General features: G+C 47.4%; 1 protein-coding gene across 1 annotated transcript in view; it reads right to left on the bottom strand.

The window, feature by feature from the left end:
- Nucleotides 1-1,798: 1,798 nt before the first annotated feature.
- The window catches only part of AMOTL1 (angiomotin like 1), a 74,981-nt gene continuing 57,311 nt past the window's right edge, over nucleotides 1,799-19,468 (bottom strand). Inside the window, exons 9-14 of the mRNA XM_050911651.1 lie at nucleotides 14,547-14,696; nucleotides 10,721-10,911; nucleotides 9,278-9,403; nucleotides 7,160-7,386; nucleotides 6,166-6,435; nucleotides 1,799-4,820 (exon numbers count right to left, since the gene is read on the bottom strand). Coding sequence (XP_050767608.1) covers nucleotides 4,717-4,820; nucleotides 6,166-6,435; nucleotides 7,160-7,386; nucleotides 9,278-9,403; nucleotides 10,721-10,911; nucleotides 14,547-14,696 — 1,068 coding nt within the window. The 3' untranslated portion in view covers nucleotides 1,799-4,716. The remainder of the gene's footprint in view (nucleotides 4,821-6,165; nucleotides 6,436-7,159; nucleotides 7,387-9,277; nucleotides 9,404-10,720; nucleotides 10,912-14,546; nucleotides 14,697-19,468) is intronic.

Below are 19,468 nucleotides of genomic sequence, written 5' to 3'. Positions count from 1 at the left end.
GCACCACCCTTCCTGCCGGCGATGGATGTCTGCACTTTGCGCGTGTTTCACTGCAGCACGCCTTAAGTCCAGCCCCAAGAGGCATTTAACAATGTGAGAAATCACAGCTTTTCCCCAAGAATCCACCTCACTGCTGTTTGTACCTTTGCTCCTCTGACAACGTAGGGAGGAGAGAGCCCTGAACACGGTAACAAACCGGAGCAGAAGAGACGCAGCTGTAATAGTGCGCTGAACCCAAGTGAATCCTGAAAAGGTCTCGTCATTTTGGGTGGGACTTGACTAGTGATTTTTGAATGCTTCGAAATGGCAATTTTGTTAGTATTTTTAGCTCTTCTGAGCTCTCCCCCTGTACGTGACAAGTAAGGAGACCACTGCCCGGTACTTACTTTTGGGAGCATGCAGTAATCAGGGGGTTTAACGCTTAAACAAATTGACGCTGGAAGTTTGCTCCTTTACACGTTTTTTCCTGAGGTTAACATGCAAAATGTACTTAACCTGGAGACAGCGTTACAGTGATGTTCTCGTTTTTTGGCTGGAGCATCCGTGGTGAAGATACAACCCAAAAATGCGATAAAGCCCTTCCTTGTTATACCTGAACACAGCTGGCCATGAGGTTTTTCCCTCCCTAATACTGGTTTGGCCTCTGTTAGTTTCTTTTCCCCCACGGCCTTGAAAAAACAAGCTAAGCCCCAAATTTTACTGTCAAATCTTGACTTGAAGAAAGTTGAAAAGCCACAATCCCAGCAATCACCAAATTTTTGTTCTTGGTGGTAAAGAGCCAGGGCACTACAAATACTTCCAGCTGCCATGTCTTGAAGATGGAGTAACCAGATGGGTCAGGCTGACCTGTGCTTGCACAGGGAACACGAGGTGCCGGGACGTGGGTGAAGCAAACCGCTGCTCGAGTTTCTGCAAAACCCCTAGACCTTTGCTGACACACTCCTGCCCAGGGCAGGTTTTTTTTTTAGTGTGTGCAAGGATTTGGGGAGAGGAGGTTGGGACAGGCAGAGGAGAACCCATAGGAGAGAGATGCCGTTAATGGCTTTCATGCCTTTCATGCCTGCAGCTCCCTGGGACCCGATTCAGGAATTTTCTAACAGACACTTTCAAGAGCATGTGAGAGCCTGCTGAGCAAACCTCCCTTACTCAAAGCCAGACACTTGGGTAACTTTTGCTCCCCTCCCCCCGTTTATTTCAGTTGCATAAGCAAACATACGAGCAATATTTCCACTGGGCCAGAACATTCCCCTTGCCCGCACAACAGCTTGAAATGGGATCTGATCTTTATTCCTTACTGAGGACGTTATAGTAATTCAAGAATATCTAGATATACAAGGTATTGAGGTATCTCACTCATACTGATCCAACACCTGTCAAATAAAGAAGCCCCAGACCCTCAAGAACAAGAAAAAAACCAAAAAAAAAATCAATGGGAGTGCTATGCTTAGTGGAAATGTAGGGCTAAAGGATCTTCAGATCTTCACCAAAGTGTCTCATTAAGTTTCCACCCTCATTTCCTTCACGTGAAGATGATCTCACTAAAATCCTGTTCTTCTTGCTTGGCAAAGCTCTCAGTTTGATCCTCTGCTTTGCAGACCCACTGATTTCGTGCCCACATACACCTACCGGTGGCACCTGCTGCAGGGCCTTTCATTAACAGCTATGGAAAACAGAGAAGATGCAACCTTAAAGTCCCTGAGGTGTCACTACTTAGTCTTAGCATGTTGCGTGCAAAGCCTAGAGAATTGTTTCAAAAGTCCTTTCTTCTTGGGGACTGAATATATTCACACTGGAAAAGTGAGAAAATAAACATGTTTATCCATTTATTATATACAATATTAAGGCACAAGTTTAAACAGCAAAGAATAAGAAATCTTTGGCTGACCAACAATATCAATATTTGCTGTGGGCGACACATAACGTTCTTCATTTTCCCCCCTATGTACAAATAACCCTCCAGCTGTACAACACTGTACACCAACTTCTCTATACAACCAACGACAATAAAAAATGACAGTATTTTACAACTAGTTACCAACATCACCTGGAATGGCTACAGCACAGTTTCCCAAAACACAGAACAGTTCAAAGAGCTGGGAAAACCAGCACAAATGGAGTTGTGCCGCTCTGCTGAGAGGGGCTGACATACGGCGGTAGTACTCCACGCAAGTGCTGCTAGTGCTCGGGCTGGGGGGAGACCCGCTGGTCCTCCAGACCTTCCCTCCAGAAAAATGAACATCTCTTGAGTTCAACACAATTGAGGAGAATGAACCTTTGGGTTTATTTGAGCTGTTGCCTACAAGAGTTGCCTACACTGTAGTCTCTAACGAACAGTTTCCTGTACATGACCATGAATCTGGGGCAGCACCAACTGTAAACATACCTTTGGATACCAGAAACTGGAGAGACTGTGGTCTCCATGAGGAGGAGGAGGCGGAGTGCTGTATTCTAGCTGACTTGGAGAAGCTGAGCTGAACCACTACCAAACATAACTGAAAGCCACATCACACACGCTGATCCAACACTGTTTCTGCTGGACGCCTAGCTGTCTGCCTGTACACAACTTATTAAACAGTTTCATCAAAAGAAATAATACAGCTGGTAATAAAATGCTTAGGGACTTCCAAGCACCTGGGTATCCTTATTTCTTGGAGAAAAATGATGAAATGAAATATTCACCATTGTTTTACTTGTATTCGCTTGCTTTGTCTTCCTCCTGCCCCGCTCCTGCCACAGACGCTTGAGGAAGGGCCGCAGAGGTGGGTCGGCGCTGATGCCACGCGTGGGCCTGGCTTTTATGCAAGCACTTAAAACGTTTAAATTAACTTCAGAGAAAAAAAAAAATTTACAAGGCATATATTAAGCTGCGTAACATCTTCCAAGGGTTTTACACATTTGGTTTCACAATGCAAAGCTGCTAATACTCAAAACACACAGTTCGCTTGCCCGCACAACCTACCTACCACTACTTCGTTTAACAAGTGCAAAAATCAGAAAGAGGGCGACACAGACGTATGTCTAATTCTATGTACACGCTAAAATAAGTGCATAGATGTAACATAGCAATCTTGTTTTTAAAAAAAAAAGCATCAGCCAGGCAGTATTGAGTGCAAGGCTCTGGCCCCTGAAGGCTTTGAGGGTGCAAGGACTTCAGTTTTCAGCGAAAGCAGAGTTTAAAGTGCCTGGTGTTTTCACAATCAAGGGCTGCGATTCGATACCTACAGGAAGGCGTGACCTTGAGCCAGCCCTGAGCACACGATTACTTCCAGCACCCATCACTTTTCCACTCTAGGCAGGTTCACATAAAATCCTATCACACTTTTTCCCAAAGCCAAGTTCTTCTTAATGTCATTACAGTGCACCACGAGGTTCAGGAACCGCAAAGCCAATACAAAAATACCTCACAGAGGAAAATTTCCGTATCAGCACGTGCAATGCACGAACCAAATGGTATGCCACAATTAACACAGCTGGCGAGTTGGCTGTCTTACAGACAGTCGCCACCTCTTACAGAAATCAGGGACTAAGCTGAAAATGAGAAATGTTCCATCCCGGGTAAAACAAGGTCAAAAGAAACTGCAGCTCAGCACAGAAAAGAGATAGTGCTCATGTACTGCTTTGCAGTTAAACCCTTCCTGGCCTGATCCTACACCGCTTAATGCCCAGTCCCACGTCAGCTTGAACAGCAGGTTTGTATGCTCAAGGAAGGCAGGATCTGGCTGTAGGCATTGAAAATAAGGAAAAATCCTGTTCTTACCACAAACACACTGATTCTTCCACTGCTATGAACCAGTGCACAGTAAGAGGCATCTTCTGATCTCACATGCAAACCCAGCTTAACTCCACTGAAAACACACCCACGCAACCCCACTCTGAACGAGCTCTGTAGTGCACAGCCCTTCGGGGAGCTGCCAGGATCCTTCCTCGACTTTCCCTCCTGAAACCTTCCCATCGTTACAAAAGGGATTGCTTCAACAGGGTCCTCCTTCCCCCCTCTACGTTCATCCTCCATGGGAATTCCAGCCAACAACTGCTCCTACCAAAAAAAGAAGTCTCAGCAAGCTCTGAGGTTGCAAGACACAAATATTTGCACTGTAAATCCAGCTCCAAGAGCAACACTTGTCCAGCCAGGAAAGAGGCACCTGACCTGCCTGCCCAGGAAAACCACACCACACCACTTCAAACAAATACTTACAAGAACCTGCCGTGTACACCTATGGACCAATTATTCACCGAAATTAAGCAGTGAATACTTTCGAGAAATGAATTGATACTGAGGAAGATGCAAGATTCTCTGGGTTATTCAGAAACTCCCTCTGGCCTCAGAAGAGCCAGGATTTTGCTCCCTGTCCCGGCTGCAGAGAGGCAGGAAAACAGAGCGGCAGTGTGCACCCAGTCTGTGACTTCGCTACCTTCTCTTTACACCAGAAAATGCAATTTCCTTTTCCCTCAACGATCCCCTTCTCACACCACCTTCCGTTTTCAATGCCCCTTTCTGCTCAGAAAATCCCAGACGTTCATTTATCACTCCTCTTCAGCACTCTTGACTTCTCGCCTGGTCCAAAGTCTCAATATATCAGACTCAAGCTTCGTTTCGGACACAAACTTTCTGTATCTTTCTTCGAACTCTCAGGGTTAGTTTTTAAGGTTGGCACACCGAGGACCATCTTGGACCTGGCTGTACACACACGAAACCCCAGAGGTGCCATCCTCTGCTCAGATGAGGACTTCCATCATGTCTGTATCTGGAAACTCGGGCTTGTGGAGCAAGCTGCTCACTCTGCCTTTGCTGTCGGGTGGCTTCCCATGGCTGGAGTTCTCTGCAATGGAAAGAAGGGAAAGCTGGTCTTCAGTTCAAATTCAACAGCAAATTGTTTGAAGCAAATATAAAACCCTTTTTTGGGGGGTGATGGTAGGGCACGTCTTAACTGTATGTCCTACATACTGAAAGCCAAATTTGTTCAGGAGGCTGAGAACATGTAATGCTGAATTCCCTGCACAATGACAGCAGGTGTGTCGGTGTGCACAGACCCCAAGGGCAGGCACAAAGATGGTATTTAAGAGATACAGACCAAAGTACTTCTTCAGCTGTGGCCCTAGAGAGAAACAGGCATTTGTGAAAGGTCTACATCACTTCACCAAGTTACTACTTGTCATCTGATCCACAGTAGCTCTCCACATGTATACTCCTATTCTGCATCAGGTACAAAACTTAGGAGTTTAAAACATCACAAAGGCAGTACACAAATAATCAGGTAGGTGGTTTAATCTAAAATCTAAAATCCCACTTTGCCAGTGGGATGGGCTAAGAGAATATATATGGCCAATTATCACAATGTATGATAATTGTTAGGTGTTTATCTTCATCACCATAGTTCTCAACAGTCAAATTCAGGGAGAAGGAGGACTCCGATTTCTTACAAGCAGGAAAAGCTTGAAAGGCTATTTTAAGAGTACCTGGAAGTAAATTCCAATCTGGATTGCCCAAAATACAGTAATCTAGATTTTCAAGGAATCGGTGATATTCAGACCTATTAATGATACATGGCAAGTTTTTGGAGGGAAGGCTTGCTTTTGAGATGAGATGAATGTGTAGGAAACAGGCTTTTTCAAAATAATGTGTGTAAAATAAATGTCTTCCTTGCTAGGGCTGCAAACCAGCAGTTTCCACCTTTCAAAAATAATTAAAATTGTACTTATTTACCCTCCCCCTCCCCCAAAAAATCTCCACTTTCTCCTTACTATTTCCCTCCAGGTTTCCTTTAAAAATTAGGGAGAAAATGGTGCTTTCACTAACCATGGTTTAAGTTGAAAAAAAGAGAAGGGTCTGACTACCTGAGCAGGTCTGGAGTGTTTTCAAGGTGTGAAACTCTGTAATTTTATATTTGGCAGCATGAATAATTGCATTTGTTGGAAACTCTGCCCGCCACAGGCGAGCGGAGCTTTACAGAAGCTGCCAAGCATGAAGCTCTGCAAAGCCAGACCGGGCAGCCTTGCAAAGTTCTCTCCCTACGATTTTAGCTTCCCTGAAGAAACCTCCCCACCACCTCACAAATTGTGAAGGCATCACCCCCCTCCATCAATACTGGGGTGTCTCTGGGGATCTGCTGACAGCCCTGGGGATCCTGGTATTTCGCACTGACGCGGGGATCCGGCAGAGCTCACCCAGTTTCTCGCCAGCCACTCGTGTCCCCGGGGGCCGTGGGGCTGGGCTGTGTGACGGGGTGGTACCCAGCCGTCCACGGCCGGGGAAGGAGGCAGCGGCGGGCCAGAAGAGCTCAGTGCTTTTGTCCGTCTGGGTGCTGCTGTCTTTGCTGCCTGTCTTCGCGTGGGAGGCCACCGGCACTGGGACGGGCATGCAGGACAAGGAGGGCAGCGGAGGAGGCAGTGAGGGGCCCGATGGGTGGTCATGGTGCTCCTTCCCCAAGAGCAGCCCTGAAAACAGATGGCGGTCAGTCACATCCCAGCTCGAATGTAAGTGCTGTCCCCCCGTCCCACCCCAGAGCTACAAGGCGCTGGTTTGGATATGTCTCCAGCGCTTTAGCTTAGCTTAACCTTTCCCCTTGATGCTGCCTGTTGCTCTTCTCCTGACATCTATATGGTACTTTCCTACAAAACAGCCTTTTGAAAGCAGCTGCCCCTTCCTGCATCCCCTTCTGCACACCCATCCCAGCGGTACCTAGCCCTGGCACAGCCTTGCATACCTCCACACCCCTGTTCTATGTGGCCCCAAACCACAGGCAGTCCTGCACTCATTTTCCAGTTTAGCTGTCACATCACATCATGCACTGCTACCCAAAGGGATGCTCACCCTCTTGATTAACTTTAACCAGGCTTTTTTTCTAGCCCAAATTTGTTATTTACTCCCAAAGTTGCAAACATCATCTGCTTGTGTCTGGGAGGATTTCCCCCAACTATGGCTTAATCAGTGCAGAACAATTTAATATGATTAAAAATGTAATTAAGATACAATACAAGGTTAAAAAATGACTAATTTCTGACTTCAGCACAAGGACACACGTTCTGCCCATGGAAAGTGCTCTGGAAATGAGCCATCGGGACAATGTGTGCCATGGCTGAGGCACTTTTGCTAAGCTCAAGCAGAAGGATTAGGACGAAGTGATGGATGAGCCAAAGCTTAACCAAAACCTGAGCTCACCTATGCTTCCCTTCCAGATCTTCTCCTCCTTCTTCTCCTCAGCTATCTGGTTGCTGGTGAGTGAGGTCTGGCGCGAATGCACACCCGTAGCAGCGGCGATGGAGGGGACGGACCGAGCCGGTCGCAGGCTGGCGCTGTCGGCTTTCCCAGGGTCCTTCCGTGACCGTTGCTGAAGGACCTTGATCATGGCATCCTTCTCAATTATTTTGGCATGGAGATTCTTTATTCTGCCAAAATATGAATGCTCTGCTTACCAGAATGGAAAAAGCATTTATATGGGCAGGTGTCCCCACCCTGGGGCAGCAGGATGAGTCCCCGGGTACGTGCCCTGCTGCTCTGTCCCCTCTGGTTCTGAGCGACTCGGACAAGGCAGCTCCCACCAGTTCCTCTGAGGATAACCACGCACTTTGAAACAAGCAGCATTTCCAGCTATTAAGCCAAAACCGGGAACTCTTTTCTGCAAGGTTAACTGAACCCATCTATTGCTGTGGCTTTACCAACCCAGCAGAGGCAATGAGGGCAGTATCCTGACCGGGCTGCAGATTGCTACTTTCACCAGAATACAAACACACAGGCAAGTTCCACCCCCGTAATACATCGGGGCCAAATCTGGAAACCCTCCTTTGGCAGGCTGAGTTAACACCACAATTTGGGTCTGTCGTCAGCTGGAGTAAGGACCTGCTGAAGCGAGCGGAAAGGTCCCCTTCAGTTTCTTGAACAGCTGGGCTGGGCTCTTGTTTCTCCCTCACTGCTGCAGAAATGATCAGCACATGGTGTGCAGAGCCGAGCAAAGCTCGCTACTTCTCTCATACAGACCCCAAAGACTCTCAAATCTCAAAAAAATAGGATTATCTGAGACTTTTCTCCAGGAATGATTAACACCAAATCATACGGAAAGACTACAAAACCACAATTTAAAGAAAATAATTGTACATGTACAATATGACAGCCAGATGACTATAGCTTGACTGTGATGTATAATATATAGTCCAATGCAGCTGCATTTTGTGAAGCAGTGAAAGCTAAAATGCTGCATCTGGAAAACCTATACGTACAAGGGAGGCAGCTAATAACTTCATGTTGGCGTTAGTTTTCATAATCAGATGTCTGATTTGCAATGAAAACACAAGATCCTAATCTATCTTTAATGAAGCCAATGGCAAAACTCACTGGAGGCAGGATTAGCTTGCATCTGTGAGTGGAAAACAAAAACCAAACCCAGTAAAAACAATCGTTGATATTTTCCACAAGCAACAAATACACCTTTTTGTAAAAGTGTCTGCAGACTGGTGTGTTTGTGGGGAAGCCAACACTGAAGAACAGATTTTAAATAGGCTTTCAGTAAAAACCTAGAGGAATACACAAACTTTCTCAAGGGATTTTTTACTCATCAAAAAGGCCACTTTTCACCAGGAAAAAAGTCTGGATTAAAAATACTGCCCAGGCCTAATGCTCATTGAACTACACGGCCACATGTCCACTTGTGTGCTGAAAATGGAGAAGTATCTGCAACAACGAACATTACTCTTGCTGATTGCCTGTGCCCCAAAAAGTTTATTTTATATCTTCTACTACTTGTAAATGCATCTTTTTTAGTGGTGCTTGTGGTGCTGAATTTTGCAGGTTTGTTCCTAAATGCCAATGTGACCGTCACACAACTTGGATGTGGGAAACTCAGTGTATCTAGAAAGAGCAATAAGCAGGCAAGGAGAGAAGAGTGAGGCAAAGGCAAGCCCTCGTGTTGCTGATTAAGTAGGAGTGAGATTACAACTTCAGCTTTTATGACCAGATGCTCTTGTTTCCAGAGGGGGATTTTCACCAAGATTAAACAAGCATTCAGCTTCCTCGCATGCCAACCTACTATTAATAGTGGAACAGCCTCTGTTTTGTAAGAAGGTCGTTTTTGGCACAGAGAAGGTTTAACAGGAAGGTAGGGAGGAAGTTATCTAACGACAGCAACTCTTTAATCCCTTTTTTAATCCAGAAGACCAAAACTAAGTCAAAGTGAAGCTAAGCCCATCCTTTCCAGGCATGCATGAAGGAACAGAAGGGCATCCTGGTTTATCTGAACCCAGCCCAAACACCATGACAAGCCAGTACGGCACGACGGCCCCTTACGTGTACTCCATGTCCTGGCAGCGCCGGTTGGCTTGCACGATCTCCTCCTCCTCCTGCCAGCCCCGCACCTCCAGCGCGCTCTCGCCGTAGCTGCCGTTGCGTGAGTGGCTCGGGGCCGAGGCGTCCCTGGCAAAGCGGTTCAACACACTGAGTTGGGCTCGTGAGACCGCAAGGCTGGCTTTTGCAAGTGAGATTGGTACTTGCAAAGAAAACCCCAAACCCACGTTCGAAGAGCAAGCTCGCAATGGTTGCCTGTCAAGTGAATGGCTATCTGGCATTGAGTCATCTTGCTGCAGGCTACTCTTGGCTTGGGTTTAGTCATTAATGCCATTAATTAACTGGGCTGATGGAACAGAGAGCACGCTGAAATCATGGGCAACCCCCATGGGGCTAACAACCATCCTCAAGGACAGGGTCAGACATCAGAGGGACTCACTCACCGGGGAAACGGTCCCAAGTCAACAAGACTACATCGCAAACAAGAAACAAAATTGCACACTTTGGAAGGTGAAAAATAGCACAGGAATTGCTGCCTAGACTGGAGTGCAAAAGAAAAGGATCATCCTGAGTCACACACTTAACCGCATTTCAAAGGGAAATCTCGTTCTAGGATGTTTTCAGGAGATTTGGCTTCTAAGAAACTGGGGCGAGAAGTTAATTATCCCGTCCTCCTCATCGCTGGAAAGCCTTGCTGCAGTGCCTTGTCTGCTTTTGGGCACCACACTTTCACACGGACAAACTGAAGACAGTCCAGACAAATGCAATGGGAATGGGAAGGGGTTTACACTAGGACATGTGAGGAATGGCTGAAGGAAGTAAGTTAGATCAGGCCAGGGAAGATACAACAGGGGATATCTGTCTTCCAATATTTACAAGGCTGTTACAGCATCGACAGTGATCTGTTGTTCATTGTGTACACCTGGGAAGGACAAGAATCAGTTGAGGTAATTTGCAGTAAAGAGGTTTAGCTTAGCTATCGGGAGAACCTTTTTAATTTGAAGCTTAATGAAGCAGTGAAAGAGGGGACTTAGGCCACAAAATTTCCCTCGTTACAGGTTTTTAAAACTAGGTTAAACAACCATGTTGCAGACCGTGGGATGGATGCAGCCATATACCAACAGTCCCTGCTCACTCCATCGGTGCAGTGGGGAGGAGCTGCCTCACCTATGCTGTGTAATTTGGCAGCCCGAGACTTTGCTGTCGAGGCCATTGCTTGAGTCTGGTGCCTGGATTTGATAAACTTTTGGACCTGGTCAGAAGGGTAAATCCTGTCTTAACCGACCATTGCATCTCACTGGCATGACGAGGTGTATTAACCCTGGTGGTGCAACTCAGCAGGGAAAGGCAAGCAAAATCCAGCCTTAAGAAAATATCCATTCCTTATTATTCCCCCATGCTGTCCATGGTGAAGAGAGTCGCCTGCTTGCAGCAAGGTCATCTTACCTCTCCGTTGCAGCTGTGGCCACGGCATTCATGGCAAAATGCCTGATCGTACTCTCCTCCAGGTATTTCTGCTCCCACTTGGTCATGTCAGCTTCCAAGGCCAGGATCCTCTCCTCCTTCTCCCGCACCAGTTCCATCAGGGCTGGGGCATTGTGCTCCGGGAGGCTGCTCGCCTGGTAGCTGCCCTGCCTCTGCCGGTGGAAACAGCGACAGATATTCACCCTCTGTCAAGTATGGGAGCTGCTGACGCTTTTCCCCCACTTTCCTGGAGCATGCAAAGACATCCCCATGTCTTTTGACAGGGGCAGATGGAAACCCCAGGCTAAACCCCTTAGGTTGCAGGAAGACAGGCAGGTTGACCACGTGCAACCTCAGCACACGCTTCTCCAGACCATGCTGACAGAAGTAGGGATCCAGCTGCTCCCTGGATGTGCAGGGATTTCATGTGATATCCCAAGCCAAGGGAAAAGGTAGGAAAAAAAGCTGGTAGGAAAAAGAAGCAATGAAGCTTTAAAAGATATTCTTCTTGCTGGGACTTCAACACATGTCTGGGCAGTGCTCGGTATGGGCAGGCAGTTATTACCAGAGGGTTTATATATAAAAGCAGAAAAAAAGCGACATGTAACCTAGCTACATGTAACCTATTTAAAACAGCAGCTGGTAAAATACCCCGGACATGGATTTACGCCTGTCTCTTCTGGCACATTAGTTCTCACGTGCCCTCAGGAGATGCTTTCTGTGGTACAGCAGGTAACTTTCTGACAGAGGGGCAGAAGATCCCCAGGCAGTGTGGGGTGGCTCCCATGGGATGCTGACAAGCAGCAATAGGTGCATAACCCTTTGCATCTACGCTGCGAGGAAAACACTTACCCAGGCAGGATTTATCCCACCCAGTTACAGGCACTTAATTAAAGCACCTAAGCAGCATGGGTAGCTGCCCTGAGCTCCTCTCACTGCTGGTGGAGAGCGGAGGAGGATGGAGATCCAGTCCTCGGCTCAGCAGAGGCTGGATGGGATGAGCGCACACCGAGGGGAGAGGCACGAAGCTCTGGGAGAACTCAGCAGAAGTAAATGTTTTTTTCAATAAAAAATGCAAGAGATTTGTTACACTCCACGGTGCACAGTATTGTGTTAAAGTGGGAACCGTGTCTCGGGAGCACTGGCTTCTCATCCATGCTACACCACGAACTTCCACCAGCAAAGCTGTACCATCACACCACAGCGAGGGCTGCAGCAACCGTTTCCATTTTCCAAACCACATTTCCTCCTTCTAGACACTTATGTCCTGCTTATGGGAAACTAGAGATACCAGGGGAGGGCTGCAGCCTTTGCCTGTGGTGCGGTAATGATGTGTTTGGAAGCTGCTTTCTGCTGTGACTCTGCTCCTGCAAAAAACCAGCACTTACACTTCAAATATTGTCAAATCTCTGGCAGGAAGGTAATATTTTGGAAGCACGGTCCTGGTCTGTAAATGGCATCTTGGGACATCATGGGTGCCTGTTGTCTTCTGAGTCAAAACCTCTGCCAGCCCTGCACGCTCGCCTGCAACGCTAAGTCAAAGCGATTTTTTTAGGGTCCTAGTTCATGCGTCAGCGATAATGAAGATTTGCTGTTTGGACTCTATTACCAACAAGCCAGGAACACAAGAGATTCTGGCTGGCTGTCTCCTTGTGTGCTGCGTCTCTTCTGCTGACTCCAGTAAAAAGGAGAAAAAAGCTCTTTTTTTCTGTGCGATGAGAAAATGTTTCAGTAGATTTAACTTGATAACTCAGAGAAGACAGCTCTGAAGTAAAAAGTTGGTGCATTTTGATGCAGCATGATTCGTTGCAGCATTGTGGCTCATAAAAGTATAAATAACAGTAGTAAAAAATACCCCGAAGTCTCCTCTCAAAGCTGATAGGTCAGACTTGAAGTTAGATTATCTTTCTTAAAATTTACTAGAGGGAACTGGTGCAGGCATTTGAGAACTATGGCAACCCAAAATCCAACTGCTAATTACAGTGCCAAAAAAAATATTCAAAATGAAGCAATCTGTAAGTTACAAACGAATTTTCTGCCAAAATGAGCAGACATAGCCTGAACTTCCAAGACAAGGACTTCAATGACAGTCCGTCCCAGTTACTTAATACATCGATTTCTCCCTATATGCCAGCCCAGAGAACAAAATCTTCCCTAGTTCTGGTTTTACCTTCACTTGAATTTTAATTGTATTTTTTCTCAAATGTTCTTTCATTTACACCAGCATTAGCATGTCATACCCCATGTAATTTCTTTGTTAAACTGGAGGAGAGTAGGCTAAGGGGCAACTGAGAAGAGCTACTGGAAGAAGACAGGAACAGCAAGCCCATGGTGGACAGGGCAAGAAAGACTTAACGCACTGATACGGCAGCAAGGAAGAGCCAAGATGGATGGGAAGGGTCTCCAGGGAGCAGCAGTGACAGCGATGCCATCGGAGGGGTGCTGGGGGACCTGCCCTGCCCTGGGGCTGCCGGCGAGAAGGGGATGCTCTCAGGTCTGGCCACCTCATGACTCTGCAAACCACTGACACTGCCTGTAGAGCTATTTCCCAATCGCATCCTGCCGGCAGGATCAGCCCCTCTGCTTTCTGGCAGCACAAGCTCTGTGTAACAGCTGCTTTGGTCTCCACTAATGGCTCATAAATAAGGAAGGGTTATTGTAGCAGATGCATGCGTTGACAGAGATATGAGTGAGCCCTTCAAGAGTTACAAGAGCATCATGCTTTGCTTATGTTGCTGGTTCTTCCCCAGCGGTGCTTTGATACACTTAGTACATCTGCTTGCTCTCTTCTGGAGCCAATGCCCATGTATTTGGCACCTGGTGCCAGCTGCAGCCTGGAAATCCTCCCTGCAACCTCCTCGTGCTTTTTTTTTTTTTTTTTCCTTTTCATAGATGACTGGATTCTGGGACTTGGGGATGGAGGAGGAATAACAAAGTAATAATTGTACATAAAATACAAGCATAACACTATCCCTCTAAGGACACAAGGCTGTGAAAAAACAAGGGGACATACATACACAGAAATGCAAATCTACACTTCTAGCCCATTCTGGACTGGACTGATATTTAAATATATTGTCTGAAGATTACACCGTGTGTCTCCAGATCTGTCATGGGTAGAGGTTTCTGTGAACCATGTAGATCAGCTTTGCCCAGAACAAATACGGCCCAAGCTCTTGCTCCCACCAAACCCCACATCATCCCACCTTGCTTTTTCAATGGAAGATCAGCCAAAATCTGTGGGCTAAATCTCACGCCCACGTGTACCGCACCTTTCCTCTCCTCCTTCAGTGTGGAGCTGATCTTGCACAATCTGTGATTGCTGGAGAGAAACCTGGAAGTATGTTTTCCCCCCAGCAGGTGGGAGGGGACATGTAGGGGCAGAGCCCTGCCTGCCCTTGGGCAGGGGAGCTGGGACCTCCCAGCCCTGCAGCAGGCAGGGCTTGGCTGTGTCCAGCAGCCCTCCTGCAGAGCTCCCCCATCGTCCGCCGGAGATCAGGATTTAGAATCATAGAGTGGTTTGGATTGGAAGGGACCTTCAAAGATCATCTAAGTCCAACCCCTCTGCCATGGGCAGGGACGCCTTCCACTAGATCAGGTGGCTCAAAGCCCCATCCAACCTGGCCTCGAACACTTCCAATGATGGGGCATCCACAATCCCACCCAAAGGAAAGGCTTAGGTGTAAAGCCCAAAGACCTGAACCCAAAAGCAAGGTGGCACCTGGCAGGACTGCAAGCAATCGTCCCTCTTCAAAAGCAACACCGAAGGCCCCGTGCTGGGGTCCTGCACAGACCACTCCGTCCTCACCTGCTGCATCCGCAGCGAGTCCAGCTCCCGCTCCAGGCGTGTACGCAGCCGCCGCTCCATCTGCTCCCTCTTCTCGCAGGCTGCCTGCAGCTGCGTCAGCGCCTGCTGCAGCTTCTCCACCTTCTCCACATAGGCCTGCTTCCTGCGCAGCTGTGGGGGACAGGGCGTCAGCAATGCTGGGGGGCACCGTACCCTGCCCCGGGCCGCCGGGACCCCCACACGCTTGCAAGCATGCATTGGGCTCAAGCATGGCTTTGGCCATTTGCTTTGGAGAGTTTCTCCAGGGGAAGGATAGTGCCCCTTTGATGGGCAGGGAAAGGGCACAGCAGGCGTCGCTGGGGCAGCTCTACCCCTTTTGGAGGGATTGCCGCCCAGATCTTCCACCCATTGGGGATCTGCTAGCCATGAAACTCACTGGCCATTTCTAAGCAAGAGCCATCACGTTGGTGGATACTCTTTAGGCAAGCACGCAGGCTGGCCTCAGCTAAGAGGAATCCCGGTGGGTTTTATTGACTGGTGACACTCGGCACATCGTCTGCACCCAAACAGAGTCTCTTTTTTTCAACCCTGTGTATCTGTTCAAAGCAGGTGGAACAAGCGGGGTGCCAGCAAAGCACTCCGCCTGCTCTATCCTGCTCACGAGCTCGGCCATGCTGATGTATAGATGTGCTGGCAGCTAAAGCCAGGCCCTCCTTACATATATAATGCAATTACTGAAGGGCTAAACATGACACAAGAATTTTGCAATACAGGGTTTTACAGCCAGCGATTGCTCAAGCAGCATACCCCAAAAGGAATCTGCAAGTGGACTGCAGATGTTCAGGGTGCTTAGTGGCTATCCCAACTTCTTCTGGCCTCCTACCATGCCACCAGGCACTCAGTGACACCACAGGGTATCGTGATCGGGGCTCACGGCAGGAGCTGGCATGCTTGAGAACCCTCGAGGAGAGGGGGCTGCAGATGCCAGACACACTGAACATCAGCTGCGCTGGGCACTGGGATGGGCAGCAAAGCCAGTGCTGAAACCTGACCCTCAGCAAAAAACTGGCACCAAAAAGGGGCGAGCTCACGGGGGCTGGGAACTCCTGGGTGTCCGTGACCAGTCCTCGTCCCCGGGGAGCGTGGACGCTGACCCGAAAGCTTGCCCATGGGGCTGCAGCAGCGGGGTCTGCCTGCTCACCCCATGGGCTGCAGTCCCAACCTTGGGAAACCCAGTTCCCCTCTTCTCCCCCAACCTTTTGTCATGAATTTTCTCTTCACAAACATGAATAAATTTACCTTTCTAAAGATATCTGCCTTGTAGTAGCAAAAGCAACGGTGTACACAAACTGAAGCTGCAAACCCCAAAAGATCTTGATGAACCCCAAAAGACCCCAAAACACTCTCGACTTAATCCCCTGACTTGGAAAGGGAGGGTGAATCAGTTTGAATGCTGGATCACGCAGACTTTGCCAAGCCTCAGTCGGACCCCATCTGCAGCCTGGGGCTTAATGACGGATGCGCTAAGATCCTCTTTAGGACTTCTAGTCTCCCTCATTTATATGTACGCTTGTTTGAGACCTGAAGTTTTTCAGAAGCAAAACAGGAGGCAGAAAAATGCATTAACCCCAGTCAACACTGGGGAACTAGATAAATAAGAGAGGCTGGAGAGGTGCTGTGAGCTGGCGAGGCCAGGGCCAAAACGATATCCTAGTGCCTACCTCTTTTTTAAGTACTTAAATCACTATTGAAATTAACTGCAACATGGGTTATGATATAGGAGCTATAGCCACAAAATATCTGTGTCTAAATATCTAGGGAATGTAGTTTGCTGCCTTGTTCCTGAGCATGTGGAGCAAATAAACACCAGCACTGGGTCCGCCCAGCTCTGTGGGGCTCCCCTTCACCCAGAGTCCTCTGCTTAGCCCAGGACTCCCATGCTGCAAAGAATTTTTTTTTTACTTGTGTGATGCTGGATTCACCTAGGTCCCCTTCTACTGATTACAATGATAATAAAATCACTTTTTCTTGAAATTCCTCTTCTGCCACCCTAAATCCATCCATGTCACAAGTGAAGTGAAATACAGGCTTGTTCACAGCAAAAGCAAAGCCTGGCCTAAACAAACCTCCCCAGCCAGAGCCAACAACTGGCAGCGTGACCTCCCTAGCCCTGCTGTAATCTGGGCTAATGCTTACGGCTCCCGGGGCTTTCCATGAAAATTAATGAGATTATAATCCCCACTAGTCTCTGGCAGCAGCACGAAGATTGCATTCCTCGGGAGCTCACAACTTGGCAAGACAGACACAGCGGTGGCTTCTTGTTGAATGTGCTATTTTGGCAGTAGGAGGGTGCCTGTGCCACCTCCCAGCCGCACCAGCGTGTATTGGAGAGGGGAAGGGGGCTCCCCCGGGATCCCTCCTCGGCAGCAGACCTCATCTGTTCCCCCACATCCTGCCAGATGCTGGAGGGTCCATCTGTACCACAGCAGAAGAATCTACCAAAGAATTTGGCTTTGCAGCAGCCCTCTAAGCCCCAGGGTTCACATGCTCGTGCATGAGTGCACCTCTGCCCGTGTGGGTGAGGCAATGCACACGCGTCCACCGCCTTAGAAAACAATTTTGTCGGAGATATGCAACAAGACAGTTCCCACATTCATAAATTTACAGCGACGTTCTTGAGCCAATTCTGACTTTTCTGTCCTGCCTGTAGATTCATAAGCAAAAAATTCACCCACGCATTTAAAAAATGAAGTACAAAATGTTGTCATTTAAATTAATGGGCTTGTCAGTGCAGTATGCATCTGTAAGGGAGGGGGACTGCAATCAGAAATACATGATACTAAGCTCCACTACCTCACAGGCACACAGACTCAAATTAAAAAAAAAGCTGGATGGCACCTGGAGAGGTACCAGTCCATCCTCCCGCTGCAAGGTGGGATCAATTCTACCTAAAACTGGGCACATGTCTATATAATCTGTTTACAAAACCCTCCAGGGGTAGGGACTCCACAACCTCCCCCTGCAAACTACTTCACGGCTTATTTTCCTTTACTGCCAGAAAACTTTTACCCTAGTGCCTAATCTGTCTTTCTCTTATGCAATTTAAGTAAATTACTTCTTGTTCTGTTTCCAAATGGTGATCTACTAGAGCAAGAAGCATTTAATGAAACAATTCACATATTCACAACATCAGCAAACTTGCCTGAACACTGCCCTTGTCCCAGGGATTAGGAAAAATAAAGATGAAGAAGAGCTAAGGCTAGAAGGGTACGATCCAGGCAAATAAATCTGAGTAAAGATGAGTGGGTCTTGGAAAAATATCTGCACTGGGAACATAACTCCAGTTTGAGCTATAGAATATCTATTCTATAGCTATGAGATTTGAGTTAAAGACTGTACAAGATGGAGAATCCACTATCACCCTAAGTAGGTTGTTTCAGTGTTAATTACTCTAACTCTTTATTTCCGGCCTGATTTGCTCAGCTTCAGCCCCCAAACACTGCATCTCATTATTTCTTCTTATGTTAAAGAGCAATGTTTAATCTGGCTGACAGCAATCCCTTCTTCATGTTCATGCGCATGGACTGGAGCTCAGCCACCTCTTCACTTTAATTGTTCACAGCAAAGAACAGCTTCTGGGCCCCAAATAAATTCTACAGCTGTTTTCTGAACCTCCTCCAATTATGCAGTCTTCTATCCAAAGCGTGGACCAGACACACAATTCCAGCAGCAGTCTCCTAAATGACATGTGGTGATAATACCACCTACATATTTTTGAATTAAATCCTTCTACTAGCAGGCACTCAGGATAATGCAGATTTACATAGTACGATATCTTATGTTAATTCAACTTAGTAGCTACTGCTTATTTCTCAAGCCTTGACTTAAAAAGCTTTTAAACTTAATTACATTCTGGTGGTAGAAGAAATCTGGGTGGATTTACAAAGCAGTGCATGAGGTAGAGCTCTGTTAATAATAACAGTCATTTTCATTTGAGTGATTTTGTGTTTCCTTCAATATATTCCAAATTATAGTAAAAATCCCTAGTTTAAGATGAAGGTTCAAAACTTCAATGATATCTGCTGCCTATGTGTCAAACTGAGCTCCAGAAACACTGGAGACTGTTGAAAAGGTGCTCTGATTTAGTGATGAAACAGGCCAAAAGCAAGGGAAAGGGAGCACAGGAGTCTGGGCACACGCCGGCAGCCACAGATTAACTGCACTTCACCTGAGCTGCATGACACTGCCTTGAACAATTAAAATATGGCAGCTGGGATAAAATTCATTTGAACTCCCCCTATAATGAAAAAAGCAGTTAAACACTACCAGGTCAACGTGGGTTCGCTCAGGCTGAGAGCTCTGACAGACAAACTCTGGCAAATATCATTGCATCACCCTCATATGTTGTCACCCCTGGGATCTACCATGCCCTATGCAAGAGGTTATCATCACCTCCATAACATCTACCATGCCCTGGTCAGGAGGTTACCACCTCTGTAACATCTACCATACCCTAGGCAGGAGGTTACCACCTCCATAATATCCACCATGACCTGGACAGGAGGTTACCAGCTCTGTAGAGAGGAACATTTGCCCTCTCCTCAGCTCCACCAGTCCACAATCCAGGATCCTAGCTCTGATCCCCAGCAGAGGCACATTTCTGTTGGATGACTAGACTAGAAACTGGCAACAGCAAAGCTCTTAGAGACAGAGCCCTAAGGCTGCAAACGTATTTACTACAACCCAGCAGGCACACGGTAGCTTCTTACACCACCTGCCTGGAAATCTGTGTTTATGCTTCTGCTGCCTTCACCGGTGTGTATTCAGCAAGTTAATGTTACCTGCCAATGTCACACTGACAGTCTGTGGAGCAGCCAGGAGCTAAATGTATTTCCCATCCCCTGCGTGATGCCGCGACTGTAGGAGGAGATGTTGCCACCTAA

The sequence above is a fragment of the Gymnogyps californianus genome, chromosome 1 (genome assembly GCF_018139145.2).
Source record: "Gymnogyps californianus isolate 813 chromosome 1, ASM1813914v2, whole genome shotgun sequence".
Taxonomy (NCBI): domain Eukaryota; kingdom Metazoa; phylum Chordata; class Aves; order Accipitriformes; family Cathartidae; genus Gymnogyps; species Gymnogyps californianus.
The sequence above is the reverse complement of the archived record's forward strand: the minus strand, read 5'-3'. Positions and strand labels throughout refer to the sequence as shown.